The sequence below is a fragment of the Engystomops pustulosus genome, chromosome 2 (assembly GCF_040894005.1).
Source record: "Engystomops pustulosus chromosome 2, aEngPut4.maternal, whole genome shotgun sequence".
Lineage (NCBI taxonomy): Eukaryota > Metazoa > Chordata > Amphibia > Anura > Leptodactylidae > Engystomops > Engystomops pustulosus.
The window spans coordinates 225,448,443-225,471,109 of NC_092412.1; the positions used below are offsets into that span (position 1 = coordinate 225,448,443).

A 22,667-nucleotide genomic window follows, 5' to 3' on the forward strand; every position below is an offset into this window, starting at 1 on the left:
TTTATGTTATCTAAATAACCTGATTATTGTATCATAAGTGATAAAAATCTTTATCATTACTGTTAATGTACCACCTAAGGGGGTTTTCCCACGAACAAAAGTTAGACCCTATCCACGAGATAGGGCCTAACTTGCTGATCAGTGGGGATCTCCCCAATTTCCATCAGCTCCATAGAGATTAATGAACGTTCATGCACGACCGTCTGCTCCATTAGTCTGACGGAGCGACAAGGTGTCCGACGGAGGTACGTGGGACCCCATCAGACCCCTCGTTTTCCTGATCTGTTGGGGCACTGAGACCCTCACTGATCAGCAAGTTGAACCCTATCCTGTGAATTGTGGGAAAAACCCCTTGAACATGCCCCACGTATGTGGGAGTCAGTTAGGTAAATTGAGGAGTCAGAGGTTTGGCATATGCCGTGGCCCTTTCAAAGGGGCTTCAAACTTTCCCTTGTTTGGGGCTTTATTCTGCGGCAGGGTTCTTCTTATTAGCCGAATAGCAAAATAAGACAAAATAGCAAAACATGCTGTGTCAATTATCTGGTAAAATTCTGGTTCGCAAGACGGACCCCCTATCGGAGCAGAACAATGAAAATGAATGGTGCGGCTGTGAACATAGTCCTAACGCTATTACATGGACAGCTCTTCCCTGCATTGACAAGCACGGCTCTGACTGGTGATACTGTGATCAGATACCCTCTGACCTGTATTGTGGAGCCTGCAAGAAACAGATGAATTCTTGAATATTCTTGATGTACTTTATGTCTGTAATGTCTTATTATAACTTCAGTCTCTATTCACAATTGTCACAGTTAGTAGTTGAAGAGAAACCACAGACTATGTCTTACTCTTTTCTTACTTTATTTGATATACATGTATTTTAGAATAGTCTTTTTATTTGGTTGGTTATTATACTAAACCATATAATTTTTATATACCCTCTTCTGCAGAAATGGCAAGATATAATCAAAGAAGTAAAATTCCTTCAAAGGATACAACATCCAAACAGTATAGAATATAAAGGCTGCTATCTGAGAGAGCACACAGCATGGGTAAGAAGCCTTTCATCCAGATCGTACCACCTCCTTATTACATGTTCTCTCTTATGTTACTCAAATATTGATTTAGACAAATTACTCTTCTAATCCTGGTGTGAAAAATGTTCGTTTTAAAGGAAATTATCATCAAAATGAAGCATGGATAAACAGGGAACTCTTACTCCTAGATCCAGGCACAGTGACTGTGGTAATCTTCTTATAGTTGTCTTCTTATATCCATCGCCTTTCTAAAATCAACTTTAAAAATTATGCCATAGAGCTTGGGGTATGTTACCAGAGCCCCTCTGGCTATTACACTTTCACCCGCCTCCTCTGCTCCCTCAGCTCTTCTCCTTCCACCACCTGCCTGATGTAATCTCGCCACAGCAGAAGTTTCAGCACATGGGTGTTAGGGGAAGTGCTAATGCACAGTGTAACAGTACTAAAGGACTGCACGTCACTCCACTGGGTGTGCAAGAGGGTGCTCAAGTAGGATACCAGTCCGTTAAGTATAATAATAAAAAAACACTTGCCACTCATTTGATGATGCAAAGACACAGAATTTTACTGGTGTACAAAGTATGAATTTGGATTGTCATACTTTGTACACCAGTAAAATAATGTGTTTTTGCATCAAATGGAGGGCCAAGTGTTTTATATAAATTCATATAAATATAAATTCAGTGTAACAGCCTGTGAAGCTACATTACTAAGGGGCTCTGGTCACGCTCACCAGAGCCCTTCAGGCTCATTAGGATCATTTTAAAAGGAAGGAGGCCATGGATAACAAATACAAGAGGATTGTCGTAATCACGGTGCCTGCATCCGAGTAGTGTCCCAGATTAATTGTGATAATATATTTCCTTCAACCTACAGATGCCCCCTGGAAATGTAAATTATACACTGTTAATTTGAATATTTAGATGTATAAATAGGACTCATTACTCAGGAATTATAGGATGCATCACTATTGAAATTTCTAAATTAAGCTTTTTGCCAAGAAATAAGTTTTGAGGATATTTACTTAGGGCTCAGGATTAGATGTCCCTCTGTTATTCCTACTGTAAATAAATTAATATAATTACTATACTGAGTAATAAACTGAGGTAATAAAAATATCAGTGCATATACTTGCCCTCTCCGGTGCTTTCATCACGGCCCTGCTTGACTCATCGGTGACGACTTGAACTCAGTTTTTGCTCCTGCTACAGCCAGCAACTGCTGTGGAAATGCATCACCACTGTGCCGCCACATACTCAACCTTCTCTGGGTTCTGATTGTATATGCTCTTTGTTGTTTTTATATATGTTGTTTCTAAGGTACCTATAAATCAAAATTCTCAATTCTAGGCAACTCTAAAGCAAATCTGTCACCAAAATTGTAAATTTTTTGTCATCATTCTAAATAATTTCAGTACTTTATAAAACTTAGTTTCACATTACCTAGCTCTCTGACATGTGGTTTGTCTTGGGGGTGGGGGATTCCTTCAGCTTCAGGTGCATGCCAGTCTCCACTCCTCCACACTCATCCAGCTCCTTTTCCCCTTCCTGTCATGAGCATTAAGCAGGCAGAAGAGGAATGGTGTTGAGTAGTCCCACCAGGGCTTGCCACAGGAGGCAGGAAGGGAGCCATGTAATGGCAAGAACATTTTATGGAGTACTGAAATGATTCAGAGTGCACAAAAAGCTGCTCCGCAGCTAAAATATGTATTCCTGGTGACAGGTTCCCTTTTACAGTGAGTTTTCAGTGCCTTTTTACACAAATCGTTCAGACCACCTACTAGTAACCTACTGTTCAGAAGACAATGCAATATTCAGTATAGTGAGAATACATTAATGTTACTTGTTCTCTTTTTCCAGCTGGTCATGGAATATTGTTTAGGATCTGCATCAGACTTATTAGAAGGTAATTCCTTTTCATGATATCCATAGTAGCCCATGGCTGTGGGGGGTTGATTAAACCTGCTTATAACAAAGTTCAGTGGATAGCAACTGGGGTTGGGAACTGGTTGAGGCCATGATGTCTTCTCCACTAAGTGTTGTCTAGAATAGTTATGATTGGACCCGAAGTGTATATTCTGTGCCTCCCTCCTGAGCCGGACATTTGTTGGTTGGCTGCTGAGTAGCCAATCCAGAAAATTATTGCCCCTAACAACTAGCCGTTGTTAGGGGCAATAGCTATGATTGACCATGGTGTCCCCCTGGTTAACTATCGCCATGTATAGTTAGAACCTACACATTAGGTCCGCTCATCTCTACTATTGTATTGGCCCTAACTGTAGATGACAAATACAACGCAGTCCACAGTGCCCATTACGGCTTCAGACTGTGCATGTATGTCCATGCTTCCAGGCAAAGGTGAATGAGCTCCCTGGGAACCTTGAGGAAAGTTTCTTCTTTGAAAATATAATTTAATCAGCAGGAATGTTTAGACCGTTGATTCTTAATTTGCATCCAAAAAATGTTTATTTTGGTTAAATCTGCACATTTTTATTAACTTTAATGTGCATTGCTATAATATGTCCACTCTCACACAGCCGTATTCTGCACCTGTATTTTGATGCACAGAATCTGTGCAAATCTTTTCATTTCCGCTCCTACAGACAGGATATAATTGATATTGTTTGTATAATGAAAAGTTATACAATTTTACAATATACTTTTCTGCATAATTTCCTCACAATTTTTCTAGACCTCTGCTTGCTGTCATTCTAAAGGAATCTTTATTGATTACTTCCTCTGGATATAAACAGGTCCCTGATCATGTGATGCCGCACATGTGCACGTTATATCACGGAATAATCAGAGCTGTGCGTTTTAACGAGCCGTGCACCTGTGTGACATCACATGACCAGGGAGCGGATTTATAGCGACAAGAAGTAAACAATGAAGCTTCCTGTAGAATGACAGCAAGCAGAGGTCTAGAAAACTGTGAAGCAGTGATGCAGACCGTATAATTGAAAATTGTCTAACTTTACATTACTCAAACATCAACAATTATTTGTAGAAAGTGAACAACCCCTTTAAATTGTCTAAGCTGCTCGCAGTATTGTATGATGTGCATAATTTTTTTTTTTCCTTATTCCAGTTCACAAAAAGCCATTGCAAGAAAATGAAATTGCAGCAATCACACATGGGGCACTGCAGGGATTAGCTTATTTGCATTCTCATAATTTAATCCATAGGTAAGTACGTATTTGATACTATTTTTTTCTTACCTTTCCTCAATTCTCATATGACGATATGATGATGCTGTGATTGACAAGCAGCAATTTCTGTGCATATACACAGTAACCTGTAAGTCACTGCAGAGAGGAGCAGGGGGAAGTGCTCTCCTCATGAATACACCAGTCTCATAAGATAGATTTGTAGTGTAATCTTCCATTGTCCCTAGCAGCCGTGGAAATATATATATTTTTTTGGTGCCTTTGTAAGTGGTTATTGATACGGCCTGTTTCAGTACCCTGCATAGGATGGTGTGTTAAGACTAAAGTTGGAGCAGCACCTAATGCTCCATTCACATTATCCGTGTGAGCTGCTGTGGGACAAAAGCTGGGTGGAGAATTGGGGGGAGTAAATGCTACTCACCCTTCCCCTCTCCTTAGGGAGCTGTTTGGGTGCGCCACAAAACTTGAGGGGATTAGTACCTGCTGCATCTTTTGTGTCGTGGCTTGTGCCTGGCATGTGCTGACTGCACATCATCCGTGCATAATGCATCACTATGGCGGCCATGAGCTATTGGCCGCTATTTGCGGACATGTGAATGGAGCCGTAGACTAAGTCTAGAAAGTCTTATTATATCTCATAAAATATATAAAAAAAGTTTGTTCTGCTCCCAAGGTCTAACATGTAATGATCCCTGCGTCTTCCTCACAGCCTTCATTCAACATCTTTGGATTTTATATCTTTGGGATCGTCACATCTTTGCGGTTCTTCTTACTGTATATGATGAGATATATTTTCAGTGAATGTCGTGTAGCTAGGCCATGTATAGGGCATAAAGTGCTGTCTCATGTGGGATGCAGGATTCCTATGGATGCAGTTAGCTGTTAGTAATAACGCTATTACGATTATTTCCTCACTTATATTTCCATTTGGTTTCCCCTAGAGATATAAAGGCGGGCAACATCCTTCTCACAGAGCCGGGCCAGGTGAAGCTCGCCGACTTTGGGTCTGCATCTATAGCCTCTCCTGCCAATTCATTTGTGGGGACACCATATTGGTAAGAAGTTGTAGATGTATTAGCTCTGTCGTTTTAATATACAAAATCTTTATTTTTATTTTTTTTTTTGCTGCATAAAGACTGTGTTGCTATAGAAACAGTAATGTTAGAATCCCAAATGTGTGACATTTTGGCGCTCGCGTTTTGTTAGCAATAGCTCATAATTGAACAATTACATCTTTGTGGATAAATGGCAATTGATGTTGGCATTTTATTGGTCAGATTGTATGTACAATGATCATCTATGACCTGGGTAACATCTATTGTCATTTGGATGTCATGTTGACACCTACTTCACCATCTTCCCAGTCCTAGTAACTGCTTGATGACAGTGTAACTCCTGAAGGACTTCTTTCATCCCCCTGTCATACTGCATAGAATTGTGGACAATTATTTGAGTTGTGTTACTCTTTTGTTTAAGCTTCCAAATTATCCAGTAATGACATGACCGTCCACACAAGTCAGCTCCAACCCAATTCAGCCACTTTTAAAAAGCCAAACATGTCGTCTGAATCTACCATCAAAATGCAGCATAATAATACAGGGACTCTTACGACAGGCTTTGTGACTCTGGTAACCTTCTTATATTTGTTATCCATGGCCTCCTTCCTTCTTAAATCAACTAATTAGTCAGAAGGGCTTTGGGTTCAGAGGCTGTTACACAGTCTCCCCCTCTGATTCTAAAGCACCCCATCCTCCCCTGCCGCCCCATGTCATCTCATTGCAGCAGAGAAAGTTTCAGCAAACCGTAGGAGGGGAAAGTGATCCTGCACAGTGTAACATCCTGTGAAGCTACACCATGGAGTGGCTCTAGTAACGCCCCTCAGAGCCATTCAGGCTCATTACAATAGTTCTAAAAGTTAATTTTAGAAGGAAAGAGGCCATGGATACCAACTATCAGATTACCACAGTGGGTAGGGGATCATTTTAAACAATAGGGGCAACCCCTTTGATAATTTTGTTTATTACCGTAAGTTATTTAATGTAAAAACAAAAAAACCTTGAGTGATTTAATCCAAAGTGGTGTTAAACCGTATCATCTCTTTGTGCTCAAGTATAATTGTAAGCAGCAGCGTTAGTTATGTCGCGGCTGGTGCTTTTATGGACCCTTGTCGTAAGGAGTTGGTTTGCTATTTTACAGGGACTATAATCTTGTGGTTTTTCCATTTTAGGATGGCCCCGGAAGTAATCTTAGCCATGGATGAAGGGCAGTATGATGGAAAAGTGGATGTTTGGTCTCTCGGGATCACATGTATTGAATTAGGTAAATACATTTTGGACCTTGCCAAAATTGTTGCATAGTCAATTGTTAAAGGATTCTCGTATTATAAATAGATAATCTATCACAAAGGTAATCCTCATAAAGACATTGCGTCCTAATTGTTCAAAGTTTGATCTCCTCCATGCACAATGATCCTGAGAACGAAGGTGTCGTCGCTGATTTAGCCAGTGCAGTTCTGCTTTTTGTTCCCTTACACCGCAGCGCTCCTGCCCTTCCACCTTCTTGGACATTGCAGGTCCCATTTAAGGCTGTGTTCACACAATTACACTGCCGGTATTCTATTATGTAAAATTATTAATTATTATCACTCATGTGTCAAGTGTTATTTAAAAGAGCAGGAAGAGGCATTTCTATTTCCGCTTATCTTCCTGGAAAATGAAATCTGACCCGACTAAAAAGTTACATATTTTGGTTCCAGGTTTCCCCATGACTATCATCACATGCCATGACACAATCAGACTGACCTTTCCCTTACTTGAAATAATATAAAGACATTGATTATAATTGTAGGAAGTCGGGGAATGTGGTTTTCAGGATTGATCAGTTGATGTTTGTTCTTCACAGCTGAAAGGAAACCTCCTTTGTTTAACATGAATGCAATGAGTGCCTTATACCACATAGCGCAGAATGACTCCCCCACACTTCAGTCTAGTGAATGGTGAGTATTACACATGGCCGTCATATTGTTACCCGCTCATCACTGGCATTGTCTGCTCTACCGCCTGTCACAATGGTGGTTTCTGGGCCGTTAATATTAGTAATGGACACCAATGGACGTGTCATGTGAAATTGAACTTGGAGTCTATTTATTCTGCACAGTATGTATTCATGTGTGGACTCGCTGGGAAGAAATGTGCAGTCTTTCGCTTAATATACCAATTCACATCCACCCAACTTGGTACAAGCGAAAAAACATCCTTTTCAGGAAATTGGATGTATAGAGCTATATTGTATACGCACCATCTACATACCCAGTGCAGAAGCTGAATGTATTATCAGTGTAATGTAGTGAGTGGCGCAGATACAGTTGTGCTCAAAAGTTTACATACCCCTGAAGAATTTGGGCTTTCTTGGTCATTTAACAGAGAATCTGAATGCTAACACTCTCATGGTTGATGGTTGGGTGAAGCCACTTAATGTCCAAAAACAAAAAACATCTAAATGACCCTGTAAAAAGGACAAAGGTCGGCAGGGGTGTGTAAACTTTTAAGCACATCTTTAGCTTTTCATTGTGCAGCATCATAATAATAAATCTTTATTTATATAGCACTTAATTTTCCACAGAGCTGTATAGATAACAGGCTACTTATACAGACAAAATAAGACATTAAAGAATAGTAACATGGTCAAATGATACAATAGGAGTGAGGGTCCTGCTCAGGAGCTTACAATTTGAGTATCCTTCACTGTTGTCTTGTATAAATTAGACTACAATGTTGGGCTATGCATGTGGTTATGTAGGTGTATATAAAGTATATAAGGTGTTTGATTCAAGGGGGGGTAGACTGACACAAAAATATATCCCACTAGTAGTCAAGGCTATGACTGATCACTTTGACATGACGTAAACCTGTTTTCGTAGAACGCTTCTAAATATGTGGACAACCCAATACAACCCAGTCTCTGTGGTCCAGCCGAATGTCTTGGCTGTAAACTGCACAGTTCATTTTTGGAATGTGTCGGGATCCAGAATTAGGTTGAACATATGATACCTTCAGTACAACCTCAGGCAAAGAATATGCATGGTATTACATTGGGTGACCACCACCCAGTAACTAATGCTCAGTAAAGCAGCCTCTACCGAACTGTGATGGGTGCGCTGCCAGCAAGCCTATCCCTTTCCTGGAAGAGTAATAATAACATGAATATTATGGCAAGAGAATAACATTTTAGACCTCAAATATACATGTTTATAGGTCTGTGTGTACATATGCATGTATGTACATATGTATATTTTTGACTTGCACTACACATTCCCACTATTAATACCAGATATTGTATTCAGGAAGAGTTATTATTAATCAGTACTACATTTATTCTAATATTAGCCCTAATCCCAGATGTGTCAGAAATGTAAAACTTGATGAAAATGCAATAATATATGTATGTTTCCTCCCCCACGGCAGGTCTGACTACTTTCGAAACTTTGTAGATTCATGTCTTCAGAAAATCCCTCAAGATCGACCTACATCAGATGAGCTGCTTAAGGTCAGTGCTTATTCTCTTTGTAAGTTTACGTCACTGACCTGAGAGGTTGGAAAGAGAAGTTAGAGCAGAGTGGCTGAGGGTGCTGATGCTGATGAAAGCTGGATTTTTACCTACCTTGCCTAAGTGATCTGTGCTGACACCGGGAAACTGTTGTTACATATAAGTAATACATTCTGCATTTGCTTCTGACCTCACTCATGTAAAGAATATCTGACACGTCCTTCTAGCACCCCCTGAGCTGCGGATGTATTCACCGATTTACATCTTCTTCATGGGGTCAGTACATAGGCCTAGAATTCATTCATATGATGCATATCAGGAGAACAATAAAGCTGTCCAATCCATCACCTGCGACTGAGATTACTTTACAGCAGAATAGACTATTACTTTGACCGGCACAATTTTTAAAACGGTTTTGTTTCCCCATATAAATTTAGCAGCAGGTTTCACACATTTTTAGCAGTGTTATTCATCTTTATAGGATCAGATATGGCAAGTAGTCTTGGACCTTTTCAATTATGTCCTACAGAATGGGATGTTTTGCAGAACTGGGTTTTCACTTTTCTGTATATTGAGTCTTACAAATTGATCACCAATATTTATGGGGTTAGTATTACATCAGCGGAGGCCTGACTCTGGGAACCCTTGATGATCCAATATCACATTGTCTGAGTGCAGCACAAGCCACATTGTACCCTCCATACTGTCCCACTGTTCCCAGTTGCCTCATTTTTTTAAATACGTTTTTTAATGGAGTTAACCTTTTAGTGTATCGTTGAGTAAATGTTCCCTATTGAGGTCATTACATAATATACTTCTAAAATTGCAGCACATGTTCGTCTTGCGTGAGCGACCAGAAACAGTGTTAATTGACCTGATCCAGAGGACAAAGGATGCAGTCAGAGAGCTGGATAACCTACAGTACCGTAAAATGAAGAAGCTGCTTTTCCAGGAGGCCCATAATGGCCCTGCTGTGGAGACTCAAGAAGAGGAGGAGGTATGATCCTTCAGTGGTAATACTTTGTAAAAACGCTGATTTATTATTATTTTGGGGGCAGAATGAGGTCGCAAATTTGACTTCTCAGAACTGCATTCATTCTGAGGCTCCATTATAATCCTTACAACAGAGCGGTTGGATGTGTCCCAATGTATGCTCATATAGTCGAAAACATCTTCCTGTTGAACCCTTCTGCCCTGAAAGCAGGAGGAAGAGTGATCAACAGTAGCCCCCAGTGATTGACTTGTATGGACAGTGACATCACTGGGGACCTCCTAGAGCAAACACTCAGAGGAGGCCGGGGGTGGATACAATGCAGTTGCATCCCTCCCCATAAACTTTTATGGCCTCTGTTTGAATGTGTAAGTCATATGCAAAAAAGATGCACATGGATATATTCAGAGCATACAGTGAAATCTTTCCTGGCATAAATATGCTAAATGTATTAAAAAGATGAAGAGAATAAAACAACAATGTGGTGTGATTGTACCCCTAGGTATTGGCTCTGGAGATCTGTTGAACCTAGCATGAGGAAGTATCTTGTAGCTTCAATTGTTCCACTGGTGTGTTTGATCTCATCACTGAGCTGTCCCACAACACTGCTTGTAAGGAAAAGCTGTAGCGGGCATCTGGTTATAAACTACAGCACTAATTGTGGAGCAGAGAGCTGGGAGCAAAATCAATGTGAAAATGTTCCACAATCCTGCTGCTCCTAACCGTATACGCAAATAAATGATTGCACAGAGCTCCTGGTCCAATGCCTAACACTGTATCCAGGGCCGCATGGTCAGAATTGCTGATACGGTTCTTGATATCCTTCTTCTTTTGCTAAATGAAACAATCACTGATCTGGATTAAAACATTTTTTCCTCTAAATGCAGCTGTTTTCTATGTTTTTGTTTTTAGGAGCAAGAGCACGGAGTTGGCAGAACAGGAACTGTAAACAGCATTGGTAGTAACCAGTCTATCCCAAGCATGTCTATTAGTGCCAGTAGCCAAAGTAGTAGTGTGAATAGTCTTCCAGATGCCTCAGATGACAAGAGCGAATTGGACATGATGGAAGGAGATCACACCGTAATGTCAAACAGCTCTGTCATTCATTTAAAACCAGTAAGTTCTCTTGTTTACTTGATGTGCAGGTATGTGGCTTTTTGGGTCATGTCCTTGATGAAGCCGTGATACAACGTTTTGGCCACCAAATCAGAAACTTGCAGATTTTGCTTTGTCTTTTTCCAATTCAGAATTTTCTGAGTTTATTTCAAAATAAATCTGAGAGATCCTTCTTTCCTTGATCAACTAAGCATACAAAAAGTTGACAGTTCTATAGTTTTTAAGTGTGATATTTAAAAGAATTTCTCTTTTAATCAGGAGGAAGAAAATTTCCCAGAGGAAGCTGAATCAAGAACGCGGCCATCAGAACCACAGTCTCCGCCCCAAGTTTCCCGCCATAAATCTCACTATCGGAACAGAGAGCACTTTGCCACCATACGCACTGCCTCGCTGGTACGGATTTTGTTGCTTTTCTCAATATTATTATTATTTAACATTTTAACATTTCAACTTTTTATTTTAAAATCATTTGTTTTGTTCCCAGGTCTGCTTTTACTTGTATAATAGTTTTGGCCTAAAATCCTATATAATGTTCTTCTGTCTGGGTTTCAGGCATAGTTGGCAACTGAAATTTTGTTGATGTCCTAACCTTAGGATAGACCATCCGGATCAGAATAGCGGGGTTACAATTACCCTCACAATCAGGTGTTTGAAGGGGCTGGACACGATCCCATCTCACTGCTTTCTTTTTTTATGTCATTTCCATCGGGCACAACTAATAAAATGATCTATTATGATGTACAACACTTTCACATAGTCTGCAGTTCTCAGTGATGGTGGTGGCAGGAGCCCAGACCATCACTGATCAAATATTTGTGACTGATCCTAAGGGTAGGTAATCTCTATTTTAAGTCCCAGAAGGCCTCCCAAAACATTAGACTTTCTTCTCAAGTAATATTTGTTTGTGGCTTGATAGAGAAATATTAATATGCTACTTGAATCAATCATTACAGGTGACGAGGCAAATCCAGGAACATGAGCAAGACTCAGAGCTGCGGGAGCAGATGTCTGGCTACAAGCGCATGAGGCGGCAACATCAAAAGCAACTGATGGCACTAGAGAACAAGCTGAAGGCAGAGATGGATGAGCACCGGCTCCGGCTAGATAAAGATTTGGAGACTCAGCGTAACAACTTTGCAGCAGAAATGGAAAAACTTATTAAGAAACACCAAGCAGCCATGGATAAAGAGGTTGGTCTCCCATGATATTAGCTGGTCACATGGCAATCATAAAAGGGTTGTCCACTTAAACTTACTCTGGTAAAATTTGGTATAAGACCCTAATAGGGTCTCCGTATCATACTTACCCTGGTATAGTTTGTTTCCGGTAGCCTTGGGTCATGTGACCTTCTGGCAGTAGGACATGGAATGGCATTTTGGAGTATTGCTGTCAGCCGGTCACATGAGCTTCACCAGGTTAAATATGATATGGGTGACCCTATTGGGTGTCTTGTACTTGCCATGATGATGTAATTTATTAGTGTTTCTGACCGGTATGTGAAATTGGAGTTGTCATAGAAAGGTTAATTATATTTTGTCTATTCCTTCAACAGCTGAAGTTAATGGCTAATGAAGAGAAGAAATTTCAGCAACACATCCAGGCCCAACAAAAGAAAGAACTGAACAGCTTTTTGGAGTCACAGAAGAGGGAATACAAACTACGAAAGGAACAACTGAAAGAGGTACAAAATATACATCATATTTATTGACAGCAACTTCTTGATTTGACTTGCTTCACTCTGTCTCCAATTTGATATCATATACCATATATTCTCATTTATAAGTCTACAAAAAGGTGCTGAAAAATCCCAAATCGGCTTATACACGAGTCTATAAAAACAATACTCCCGATGCTTGGTGCGGCTTCCTGAAGCTCTGTATGGCTCAGTATGGCTCCTCTTCTTTCTTTTGTCTGCTGTATTAGCTAACAGAGGCGAGGGCCATGCGCTCTGCCGGCCGGCACACACTATGATGCAGCGATGTCCCACTGATTATTTCAAAGTGTGCGCCGGCTATATACTGCCGGGGGCTGGCGGGTTATATACTGCCTGGGGCTGTAACCAATGTATTTCCCGATGTATACTCGAGTCAATAGTTTATTAGTGGTAAAAATAGGCGCCTCGGCTTATACTAGAGTATATACGGGATTTTTGTGACTTAATTGTGACAAAAAGCAAACGATCTCTATATAGAGTTTGACATTTTTCCTCGTTCCTTACGTGACGCAAATATTAAAAGTTAACAACAAGTAAAACAAACCATCTCTTCTGCTGACAGCCAGCAAAAATAAGATGCACCCAGGCGCGGGGGGTGTACGATTACAATTAGTTCAGTCTGCAAAGTATCCCATAATTGTTGGCTCCACTGATTGCGCCCAATTTGAGACTGTTGTTGAGCGTTAGCCAACCCACTCTACTCCTCACTTCAGACAACTTACAGATGTGTCAGACAGATTTTCAAAGGAAAATATTTCAGAAAGTCTTAAATTTTGGCGCCAACTCACTCCAGTCTCCCTACTTGTATAGGAGGAGCATAATATCTAATTGTGCCTCTTCTTTTTCTTTTTTTTTTTTCGAATTTTCGAAATCCCTTTTCAGACATTGACGTGTCAAAGTGAAACCAGATTTATGAAGATGTCTAAGCCTTCAGATTTATTATTATTATTATTATTATTATTATTATTATTATTATTATTATTATTATTATACAGAGCTCCTTAGACATCCAAGGAACTGGAGTAAAATCATACCTAGTGATAAATCTGCCCCTGAATTGGAGGATGTAAATGGTGGTCTAAACCCTGCTGGATATTAGAGCTGGACCGCAATGGAGTTGTGATCTATCTGCAAAATGTTCGGCCAGATCCCAGCTCCCATTGAGGTCTATGGCACCCGGTCAGGGTTCGAGCACAGTGTCTCGCCTCACACCGACTGACATGTCCTGTATTTGGCCAGATTTGTGGTGCAGCCGCACATTTTTCAATGAAGATAGTAGGGGTGAAGAGCGCTCACTCCTCCTTTCTCCACCCAGCCCTTTGCTCGCTCGGGATCTATTGAGCACAAGGGTGTGTAAAAATGTAGCAATTGACCCACACAAATTCAATCTTTGGAAACTCAATATTCCATCTACGTTGTTTTACATTAAAGGAGTTGACCAAGATTAACAAATCTGTAGTTTTTTTTTTGCAAATGTACAAATTAACTTTTATGACCATCAGCCTCAGTATAAAAAGAGATCAGCTGTGATGTAAGCAACGTCATCAAATGTCTGCAGCCGATCGCTGACCTCAGCTTAACACCTCTGCAGAGGAGACGTTTAACACAGGCTGCAGCAGTTACATAAGAGAGGAGAAAAAGTATACGTAACATGGTTTTTATCCAGGATCCCCCTCCTGCCGCACCTTTACACCTAGCATTTTGTGTAGGTGTAAATTCTGCTTCATTAGAAATTCCAGAAGCAAATAGACCATACACTGTATTCCAGTTTACCATGTGCTATCGGGGATTGACCTGTGTCAACTAGCTAACCTCTGTTAGCCATGGAAGCCTTAATGAAGATTTGAGTAGGGCCTATACTGTATTGTAAAGATGACAGCCTGCAGCCTGCAATATAGCATTTTTAGATTGGAGTCATTTTTATATTCACTTTTTTTTTCGCCCCACAAAGGAGTTAAATGAAAACCAGAGTACTCCAAAGAAAGAAAAACAAGAATGGATGTCCAAGCAGAAGGAGAATTTCCAGCATTACCAGGCCGAAGAAGAAGCCAATCTCCTGCGCCGTCAACGGCAATACCTAGAGCTAGAGTGCCGCCGTTTCAAGAGGAGAATGTTGCTTAGTAGACATAATCTTGAGCAGGATCTGGTCCGAGAGGTAAGTAGACAATTTAAATTTATATTTAATTTTATTGAATTAATCCACCTAATCGCGTGGCAAATATAATCTGAGAAGAATAGACTATATTGTCTGTTTTTCATGGTCGAATTGCATCAGTTTTTCATGGATCTATCAGTGGTCTCCAACCTTTTTCATTCTTTTCTTGACCAGCGTTTGGCTGTGAGCATAACTTTTTTACAGGGACCCATGGGGGAGGCTGTTGTTCAGAGCAATGTATGTTTGCACACCCCATCAGAATGCTGTGTGTTTTTATATTGTCACATTTCCTAAAGCATGTCCCACATCCTTATATGATCCCCATTTTTCCACAATTTCCTACAACATGCCCCTCTGCTGTAGTTTACCCCCACACTTCTATTGCCCTTTTTAATGCAGCATGCCCCCCTATATTGTATCCTTGCCTGCAGCATACCTCAACCTGCTTCTACTATCCCCTGTAATGTAGCATAATTACCTCTTCTTTCATTGTTCCCTTTCCTGCAGCATTCTCTCCTTTGTCCATTGTTCCAAAAATATGAACATTAATTCTTCCAAAAGTATAAAACTTGGTGCAAGCCAAGTTAAAAAAAAAAATGGACGCCACACGACCGATATTCACTGTTCGGTATAGGTAAAGTCGGTGGCTACTATTTCAAAATGGAGAGACTATTTTTACCAATTCAAGTTTTAATTTCAATTTATTTACTTACACTAAGTGTTTTCTTTACTAGGAGCTAAATAAGAGGCAGACACAAAAGGATCTGGAACACGCAATGCTTCTACGACAGCACGAATCCATGCAAGAACTAGAGTTTCGCCATCTTAATACTATCCAGCGGATGAGGTGTGAGCTTATAAAGTTACAACATCAAACTGAACTCACAAACCAGCTGGAGTACAACAAGCGAAGGGAGCGAGAGCTAAGGCGCAAGCATGTCATGGAGGTCCGGCAGCAACCCAAGAGCCTCAAGGTATTCACTATTATTTTAAGATCTATATATTTTTCAATCTAATTTATAGAGTACATATTCGTCTTTAAGATAATCCAGAAACGTATCTATCTATGTACTAGGATATGAACTACGGTATTTTACGATTTGACAACTATAACAAGTAAGGGTATCAGTTGTGTAGAATCTCATTACATTACGTAACGCAGAGCGCCACCACTTTGGATGGCTGATCAGCCATGTTATCGGAGTGTATTGATCGGTGACACCACAGAGCCTTTTAATGGCTCCCATAGCTAGCATTCAGCACTCTACCAGAGGCAAAATGTTATACATAAGCCGTATATATTCACAATATACTGCAATACTGTCTACTTAATAGTAAAATTGGTATTTGAAAAAAAAATGCCCCCTTTTCCTAGATCACACACAAAATGAGTAAAACAATAAACATGTCTGGTATCACCGCATCCCAAAATGTCTGATGAATCAAAATATAAAATCAATTATTCCTGGCTGTGAACCCTGTATTTAGAGATAAGCAAACACCTGACAATCGTAGACATGGCTAGTTGCTAGTGACTTCAATTGGCGCAATATCTTGGGGTTAGCTGGCTGAACCTGAGCATCGGATCTGCTCTTCTCTACCCTTAATGGGAAAAAATGTCCAAATTTCCACTTTTTGCCATTTTCAATGGGCTTTTTTACTCTTCAGGTTTTTTTTTCTAATGAAAAAAATTTTGAACATGACTTTTTTGTGTTCACTAGCAACATTGGATCAGTGGATAAAGACTAAAGTGTGAACAAGCCGATCGAAAAGAATGGTTTTCTCTTCCTGACTGCAGTGATTTGTCACTGATGCCTTGCTGAACCAGTCTATATTTGTCCACAAGCCAAAGCCCCAAGGCTACATTCACGTGAACGTATGGGGGACGTATGCACGGTCGCAAGATTGCGGCTGTACATTCATACCCCATAGATGGCAATGGCTGCACGGAGCAATATAGTGCCACACTCTTGCGGCACAGCCCGATCTGTACACCCGAAAAAGATAGGACCATGTCCTATCGTTCCCCGTGTTATGGTCCATACGCCATTCATCTCTATTGGGAGGGGAGAAGGAGGGACAAGGCTATAATGAAGAGCGCCCGGCTTACTGAAACCAGATTTTTATGGAAGATTTTATGGATTGGCCATAGATGTCTAATTATGGAGGGTTTGGACAAAAATAACTATTGATGACCTAAGCTTAGTCCATATACTAACAGGCAGTATTTTATGTGATTTGGTATAATTTGTCAGCGTTTTTAGATTTCTGTTTGACTTGTGCACTTTCTGTTACTTCTCGCTCAGTCTAAGGAGCTCCAGATCAAGAAGCAGTTTCAGGATACGTGCAAGATTCAGACGCGACAGTATAAAGCTTTGCGAAATCACCTTTTGGAGACAACACCAAAGAATGAACACAAAGCTGTTCTGAAGAGGCTGAAAGAAGAACAAACCCGTAAACTGGCAATATTAGCCGAGCAGTATGACCATAGCATTAATGAGATGTTATCTACACAAGCGGTAAGTGCCGAGACACCATCAAGAGTGGAGCGCGTCTTGTGTCAGACATCAGCCTATCTGTACCACTAAAGGATGGACTCTGGGGCATCTGATGCCAATCGCCCCATGTCTGAACTAGGCTTACACCAAGTCATGAATATGTGCTGAAACTGCCTCATTTATCTGTACAAAATCTTCAAACATCGAAGTACTCTCTTAAGGACACCACCATGTTCACACTTGTTTACAATATTTAAAGGGGTTGTCCACTTTCAGCAAATAATTGATATGGTTAGTGTAAGGAGAAGTTATACACCTTTCCAATTTCTCAGCTTTCTAGATCTCTGCTTGCTGTCCTTCAATAGAAAGCTTCCATGTTTACTTAAATCTGACCAAGGTCCTGTGATGTCAACACAGATGCATGGCTCGTTAGTATCACAGAGTGTAATCAGTCATTGGATATAACGAGTCTTGCACCTGTGTGACATCACATGACCATGGACAGATTATATCCACTGGAAGTAAACATAGAAGCTTCCTATAGAGGGACAGCAAGCAGAGATCTGGAAAACCACGAGAAATTAATACAGAAGGTATATTGGAAAATTGTTTAGCTTTTCCTTATGCAAACCATATCAATTATTTGCTGAAAGTAGACAACCCCTTTAAGAATAACCAGAATATAAGAATATTTTGAAGCACTTCACCAATCATAGGGTACATGTACAAATGAAATAAGAAAGTGCAGTGACACAACATGGTCAGATGTAAGAATAGTAGTAAGGGCTTTTGACGGCTTACATTCTTTGGGGAAGAAGGGGTGACGCATGAGGTACAAGTGCCAGCTTGAATATATACAGATAAATAGTCCATTGAGGTCACAGAATGTGATTTGATAGTCTTGTCTCTGGTCTTGGTGCAAGTTTCAAGTTGTAGAAATTTGGTGTTAAGCTAAATAGAAACTTGATGCAGCGGGAGAGTGAAGAGCTGGTTTAGGACTTTAGATTGACATGGCAGAGGGGCAGCATTGTGGATGAGTGAGATTGGTGTGAATTGTATTTCAGAGGTGATGGGCGACCATTGCAGTGACTGGAACAGACTGGGGGAATTGGTGTGTAGTCTGGAATGATAGATGAGTGTGGCTGCTGCGTTCTGTATAGATTTTTAGAGGAGAGAGTTTGGTAAGTGTCTGACTGCTTAGTATGTTATGAAGACACAAATCAGATCTTCCTTACTAGATCTTCCTTCTAAGTCGGTTCATAAGTTTTGCTTTTATTTGGTGATAGAGTTCTGTATTTTAATTTGGTTGCAAATAAGAAATCGGGGAAACAACAAATATGAATTTTTAACATTGTGAAATAAAAGTGATATTTTAATAAAGCCTAATGACAAATGGGTTTCAGTGAGGTCATTAAGACCTTTGTTGTGAATTGAGTATGAAAATATGGACCCTGTCATCCCAATAGTCCACATTAATGTTATAAGTTTTGCTTATAGCACGAGGTAAGTGAAATCTTTGTGTTTTTGCAGCTGCGTCTGGACGAGGCACAAGAAGCAGAATGCCAGGTTTTGAAGATGCAACTGCAGCAAGAACTGGAGCTACTGAATGCTTATCAGAGTAAAATTAAGATGCAAGCAGAGGCTCAACATGAGCGTGAATTGCGTGACCTAGAACAAAGGGTTTCCCTCCGTAGAGCCCTTCTTGAGCAGAAGGTAGGTGGCTGTGATGAGAATAACAAAATCATAGCAAGTATCTCCATCTTCGACATTTGATTGTATATCCACATGAAGTGCCTATAGACGCAGGGAACTTTTGACTTCCATCTCCTGACTGTATAGAGGGGAGGGGGGGCCGTGCATCATCTCCATTTTCTTCTGTGGGAGTTCTGTGTATAGTCTAATGGAGAAGGTAAACCCTCTTCTCTGTACAGGTATGGGGGTCACAGAAGAGAATAATACTATAAATGTCCGGGATTTAGCTTTAAGCTGTATTTCACCACATTACTCTTTTGGCTCTGTTCACACTACTGGTTTTTCAGCAGTTCCCGATGAGCACCCTTGAAATAAATTTTGTAAATTGGAGCTTGCTGGAACTGTTTGACAGCCAGAATAGCATAGCTATAAATTATATCAGATAGTCCAGTGGCTCGGGCTTAAAGGGAACCCGTCACCACATTTTTCACTAATACAGGTAGTGGCAGGGTCCCAGAGAGCCCTAGTAACTAACTGACACCCTTCTTTTAGCTAAAAATGATTCCCATGAGATTCCCATATATTCAACTTTATAGTTTTACCTGGAATCTAAACATTAGTTTTCTAATGTTAAGTAGCTAAAGGCCTTTTGATGATGTCACTCTGGTCACATGACATTAGGCCACACCCATCTATTCGCTCCAAAGTTGCATAGATACCAGGCAAGATTATAACTCTGATTTTATGGGGATCTGAGGGAAACTATTTAAGCTGAAAGAAGGCTTTCAGATAGTTACTCTCTATAGGGCTCTACAGGAACCTGCCACTACCTGTATTTGTTAAAAATGTGGTGACAGGTTCCCTTTAAAATCTCGTTTCCCCTCCTGATAATATCTTTCTTTAAATTCTTATTCTGAAAATAGCAGAGTTCAATTTTTACTCCCTTTCACCTAGAAAACTGTATTCAGACATTTATGCCTTTATTTCAGATTGAAGAGGAAATGCTGGCTCTTCAAAATGAGAGAACGGAGCGAATACGGAGCCTTTTGGAACGCCAAGCCCGAGAAATCGAAGCTTTTGACTCTGAAAGCATGAGACTAGGCTTTAGTAACATGATACTCTCTAATCTCTCCCCCGAGGCGTTCAGCCACAGCTACCCGGGAGCTTCTGGCTGGTCCCACAATCCTACTGGAGGCCCTGGACCTCATTGGGGACACCCCATGGGAGGCCCACCTCCAGCCTGGGGACACCCAATGCAAGGTGGGCCCCAACCATGGGGTCATCCATCAGGGTCTGTACAAGGAGTCTCACGTGGCAGTACTATGGGGGTCCGCAACAGCCCCCAGGCTCTGAGGCGGACAGCTTCTGGGGGACGGACAGAGCAGGGAATGAGCAGGAGCACAAGTGTTACTTCACAGATATCCAATGGTTCACACATGTCTTATACATAACCGCAAGAAAAATCCTACCGGCCCATTCCTTTTTCATCATTCAACACAAACTGCCTACAGATGTCCTCACAGCAGCTTTCTCAATGGTACTGAGCAGCTGCCGAAAAAAGGCTTCCTACACATGCTGTATTTTAATCCATTTGTACAGGGTTACTTGTATGTGTGTAATCTACAGTATGATTGCATTGGCTGCTGGGTTTTTTTTTTTTCTTTTTATATCAGGGAATTGTTTTTGAAGGAAAAGTAGAGTAAAATTTGTGGGGTTGTGCTGAAAGTGGACATGGCTACCCTTTTCCCGACAGAGTCACTATCGCTACGATATCGGCACTTTGAGCGATCGGAAACCGTTCCCTAGCTCGCCATATTCATCACTACACTCCAGTAGGACATTGCCATCTCTCTCTCCTCCAAAGGCTTGAGCGAGTGATCCTATCTGGTTGAAAGATTACAAAGGAGCATAGCAGTTACTACTTTTAAGTTCTCCTAAACATTTCTTTATGTGTCAATTTAACTAGTTTTATGTAGGCCAAAAATATTTTATGATTATTTTTTTTTTAAAGGGTATATATCGCTGCTTCTAGAATATTGCAGAATCTCTGATTCTTGCAGCACTAGTTTACTAATGGCTTCAACTTCTTTCTTTTACTGCTACACTACATTGATCTAAGGCACATTTGTGGTTCTGTTGTTGTACTGTATATCATAAGGTGCATAGTCTGTTCAGTTTGCTATGAAATGGCATTTAAAGGGGTTTATTTAGGATTGCAACCTACCACCTCTCCATCTGGAGTTCATACTAAAACTATACATTGAAACAGGGCCTGGCAGATCCGGGGCCCCTAACCTATGCATAGGTGATACATTGCATACCCTTCTTAAACCTTTAAATGTCTGGTTAATAACTTTTGTTAATGATAACTGAGTGTCCAGACCTCTTATTTTGGCTAAGCATTGTTGTTGGCAGAGGTCTAGCAATTGCAAGTCACAGCAAGCTCCCAGTGGAGCCGAAATCTCTATTATTCAGAAACCCATTCTTTATTTCTGCGTATCCTGCTCTAACCACAGTACTTTTTTTTAGTCATTTTATATTACGTTTTGCCATAGTTGAGGTGCAGTGTCTGTGCTACCACGTTCGTAGCTTACTGCGTGTATTTGATGCCATGCCTCCTGCACAGCTGTATGTGAGCTAAATAAAACATTTTTTTGTGGGAATGAGGGGGGGTGGGGGACAAAGTAAATTATGTTTCATTTTAACGTTTTAGGTGCTATCTTTGGTGGCAGCGGTAGAGCGTTTAGTCCTGCTGATTTTTGATGGTTGTGCAGTGAATTAGCTGGCCATACACATTACATATACATCTTGAATGCATAAATGTCGGCAGGAGAAGCCTGGGAAATCTTGCGTGTGAACCTTTTGGTCTTTGGGGAAATAAGAGGCAGCAGGTCAGTCTCCCCATTGAGAACTTGCCTACATGCTTATCTGATGTGTATGGCACATTTAGGAAGGTTTGCTTCCATGGTATATAATGTGTATGACTAGGCTTATATGGGCAGCACAGAAAGTGATAAGAGGTTTGATGTTTGGGTAAGGTATGTTTTCTGGGCTTAGAGGGAATTGTTTGCAAAATGTATCTCCCCTTAGGACTTGTTCACCCTATCAAACTCGATGGTGTGAATAAGACCTTGCCTTGGCCCGTGCGATATTTAGGCAGCGTGTGATGAGCCCTTCTCTCACTACTAGCGACAGAACATATTTCGGCTTCTCGGTGTTCCTTCTACCGGGGGAGGATTGGAGATAACAAGGTTCAGAACGTATCGTTCTACTTAGATTTGGTATGTTTATTTGTTTTATAATCCCTTCTACGTATATCCATAGGATTTATTACACACTGATATTTGGGAGGCAAATTAGAATATTGGGAATAATGGCCCCCTTGGTTGTTTCTTAGAGAGCTGAGCAGTCTTAGATGGTAAGAAGACTCAGCTCCCTTGTGTGGGGAAATATCTAAGGAAAGAAGAGTTTGACTTATTTACATCTACCTTTAAAGTAGATTTTCTGGAAGATGCCACCATACTGGGCCATGAGAGAAACCCGATCTGAAAGGTTTTAAACTGTTGGACAAGAACTTGATATTGGTTTGTTAGGTCAGTTTCTGCTGATGGGTTCCCTATAAGAAAAGATGCTTCAGCATTGATTATATTTTTACTTCATCAGACGTGTCAGAAGAGGTGATGGGTATCTATTAGAACCCATAGCATAGAGGGTTGTGTTCTACTACCGTACGACATGTACTTTATAGCTGTT

General features: G+C 40.6%; 1 protein-coding gene across 2 annotated transcripts in view; it reads left to right on the forward strand.

Annotated features, from left to right (window-relative positions):
* TAOK1 (TAO kinase 1) overlaps positions 1-21,582 on the forward strand; it is a 60,634-nt gene extending 39,052 nt beyond the window's left edge. For both annotated transcript variants that reach the window (XM_072138324.1, XM_072138325.1), the window contains exons 5-21: positions 951-1,052; positions 2,897-2,942; positions 4,125-4,221; positions 5,145-5,258; positions 6,431-6,522; positions 7,105-7,198; positions 8,667-8,748; positions 9,578-9,745; positions 10,652-10,855; positions 11,114-11,248; positions 11,809-12,045; positions 12,408-12,536; positions 14,521-14,724; positions 15,459-15,698; positions 17,031-17,243; positions 18,753-18,935; positions 19,904-21,582. In XM_072138324.1, the coding sequence (XP_071994425.1) occupies positions 951-1,052; positions 2,897-2,942; positions 4,125-4,221; positions 5,145-5,258; positions 6,431-6,522; positions 7,105-7,198; positions 8,667-8,748; positions 9,578-9,745; positions 10,652-10,855; positions 11,114-11,248; positions 11,809-12,045; positions 12,408-12,536; positions 14,521-14,724; positions 15,459-15,698; positions 17,031-17,243; positions 18,753-18,935; positions 19,904-20,365 (2,802 nt within the window). In that variant the 3' untranslated portion in view covers positions 20,366-21,582. The remainder of the gene's footprint in view (positions 1-950; positions 1,053-2,896; positions 2,943-4,124; positions 4,222-5,144; positions 5,259-6,430; positions 6,523-7,104; positions 7,199-8,666; positions 8,749-9,577; positions 9,746-10,651; positions 10,856-11,113; positions 11,249-11,808; positions 12,046-12,407; positions 12,537-14,520; positions 14,725-15,458; positions 15,699-17,030; positions 17,244-18,752; positions 18,936-19,903) is intronic.
* Positions 21,583-22,667: the final 1,085 nt, after the last annotated feature.